At 35.6% G+C, this 2647-nt stretch overlaps 1 protein-coding gene across 2 annotated transcripts; it reads left to right on the top strand.

The window, feature by feature from the left end:
- Positions 1-826: 826 nt before the first annotated feature.
- Positions 827-2341, top strand: LOC109001836 (transcription factor RAX2-like). Of its 2 annotated transcripts, XM_018979277.2 has the most exons (4): positions 884-1113; positions 1303-1432; positions 1526-1607; positions 1701-2341. In XM_018979277.2, exons 1-4 carry the CDS (start codon positions 978-980, stop codon positions 2163-2165), a joined length of 813 nt encoding a protein of 270 aa, XP_018834822.1. In that variant the 5' UTR covers positions 884-977; the 3' UTR covers positions 2166-2341. The 2 variants fall into 2 exon arrangements, with proteins under 2 accessions (XP_035550893.1, XP_018834822.1); XM_035695000.1 differs by having other exon boundaries at positions 827-1113; positions 1526-2341.
- The last annotated feature ends 306 nt before the right edge of the window (positions 2342-2647 follow it).

Here is a 2647-nt window from a genome sequence, read left to right as displayed (position 1 = left end):
CAAATGCTTTGTATTTTCTTGAGCACTTCTTGGTATCAATATTAACATAGTAGATGGTCAAAGGTTGGATTGTTTAGTTTTTATTGTATACGACCCGAGCTCGTACTTCTCAACAAGTCATATTTTATATATATTCACGATCGAACAACGTACTCACTTATTTTTAAATGAACTTGAACTTGTTCACGAGTTATTTGATTTTAATAACATGATTTATTGTTTATAATATACATCAATGATTATATTTGTAAGGATTCAAACAATATGTATGATATTATAATGAATATGATTTCTTCTATATCTTTTAAATGCTTAATCGGACATTTTTATTGTAAATTTAAAAAACTATAAAGAATAATAAATAGAAAGTTATTCGAGATTTATTTGAGTTGTCTCGTTTAATATGATTTGTTGAATGAATTTGTTTATTTACAACCCCATTTAAGAGACGAAGACGAGTTTGTTCGACGATTTTAGGCACTCGGGCCCACATGCGGCCTTCTACCTCTCTTTAAAGAGAAGAAAAAGAAAAATAGAATAATTTATTATGAATCAATTACTATTAATTCTCACACCTTATATTTATAATTTTTTCATTTTTTCATGAATGGTAAATAGTAACTGATGTTTCATATATAAGTTGGTACCTTTAATAGGTTCCTATTTGACAGCAAAAGCATGAAATCTGTGTGCTTCCTCAAGCACCAACAATATTGACTGGGCCCGATCTATCTCTAAAACTTATAATGCAAGCCTACAAATTGGTTGAATAGTTTAAAGAAAAAGGTTCAAATGGAGTACTCAGTCAGTCGGACAAAGTCAAACTTCCAAAAGCTCTTCTTATCCATCTTCAAAACCATATTGCAGTATGCTCACTTCTGCAATCATCGATCTCTCTTTCTCTGTCTCTGTCTCTGTCTGTCTCCCTTAAGGTTTGCTTTTTCTACTGTTTAATTAATCTAGTGAGGGAATTGAACATGGGCAGAGCTCCATGTTGTGACAAAGCCAACGTGAAAAAAGGGCCTTGGTCCCCTGAAGAAGATGCCACTCTAAAGGACTACCTCGAGAAACATGGCACTGGTGGAAATTGGATTGCTTTGCCTCACAAAGCAGGTCTCTCCGTTCATGTCCTTTCTCCTTTCCTCATGATCTCTTTCCAGGCCACAGAATATGATGTTTTTCTTAATTATTTCTTGTGCCTTTTCTTTTCCCCTCTTTCAAAGAAACTAGCATATCTTCGTTATGCTATGAACGTTTCCTCCAAACCCCTTTCGCCCTAAAGATGTTTCTTCTGTGTTTCAGGCCTTAAACGCTGTGGTAAGAGCTGCCGGCTCAGATGGCTGAATTATCTCAGGCCAGACATCAGGCGTGGAAGCTTTACTGAGGAGGAAGACAAAATTATCTGCACTCTCTATGGTAGCATTGGAAGTAGGCAAGTCAATTGATCGATCACTTTTTATTTCCTAAAATAATTTTAATATAGCAGTGTTTTACGAATATATATTATGTTCTTGGGATCGAATAGGTGGTCTGTTATGGCTTCCCAACTGCCGGGTAGAACAGACAATGATATTAAGAACTACTGGAACACCAAGTTGAAGAAAAAGGTATTATTGGCAGGAAATACTAATTGTGATCCAAAGAGTACTGACAATAACAATGAGAATACTAACAATATCAGTCATCTCAACCTGGCACAGTTTTGGGCTTCAATTAATCCTGCTGCTGAAACCTATGATTATGGGAACTCAGCATGTTTTGATACAAATTCCCAGATATTCCCATATCCAGCAGACGACAACATGATGCAAAATGGTGATTTCCATGGTCTTGTTTCGGATCAAAGTCATGATCATCATGAGCTCATTTCAAGGCATATGCAAGTTTCAGATTTTCACAGTACAAGTCATGAGAATTACAGCACTAGTACTACAACATCATCTCGGGATCACCTGTCTGGAACTCTTTCAACTTCATCTACGTTGGCTTTGGAGACATGGTCCGGCATTAATAATGGAGGTGGAATACTCAAACAGGACGGAGTTAGTCTGGATTTTGAGTTTGAGTCCCATATAAATGATGATGATGAATTTCTCAATGGTTTTGGATTTCAGGAAAATACTAGAGAACATGAGATTGCTCCATACTTGGGCAACTCTCCCTAGATTATTACCTTGCCGGCTAGCTAATAGTACTACTTTATTCTGGACATTAACCTATCAAAATGTACCAAACCGACCACAATTTGAAAATTGAGAAAAATAAGATAGGCAAGTAGCTTTTAGATGCTGTTTTAGGGTGCTGTTTTGTCCAGATGTTCGATCGATGTATGTAGGAAATTAGTGAAGATTATTATATATAATATACTACATTATATATGGTGTGGGTGCAGTGTGAAGCCTAGCTAGCTAACTTATTCTGTTAATTTAAGTTTGTTTAGTTGCATATAAGTGTGTGTATATATTATAATATATATATATATTTATATATATTTGGGGTGAAGTGTTCATGATGAATGTGAAAGATGTGGTCAGCAATCTTAATTTATTAATTTGCTTGACTGGTCAGTGGTCACGAAAGGTGCATTGCCCTCTTGCCAATTCAAACATGAAGAAAAGAATACGTACGTCTCCATCTGACAAAACCC

Source organism: Juglans regia, chromosome 10 (genome assembly GCF_001411555.2).
Source record: "Juglans regia cultivar Chandler chromosome 10, Walnut 2.0, whole genome shotgun sequence".
NCBI lineage: Eukaryota > Viridiplantae > Streptophyta > Magnoliopsida > Fagales > Juglandaceae > Juglans > Juglans regia.
This window is presented reverse-complemented; position numbering and strand designations above follow the sequence as displayed.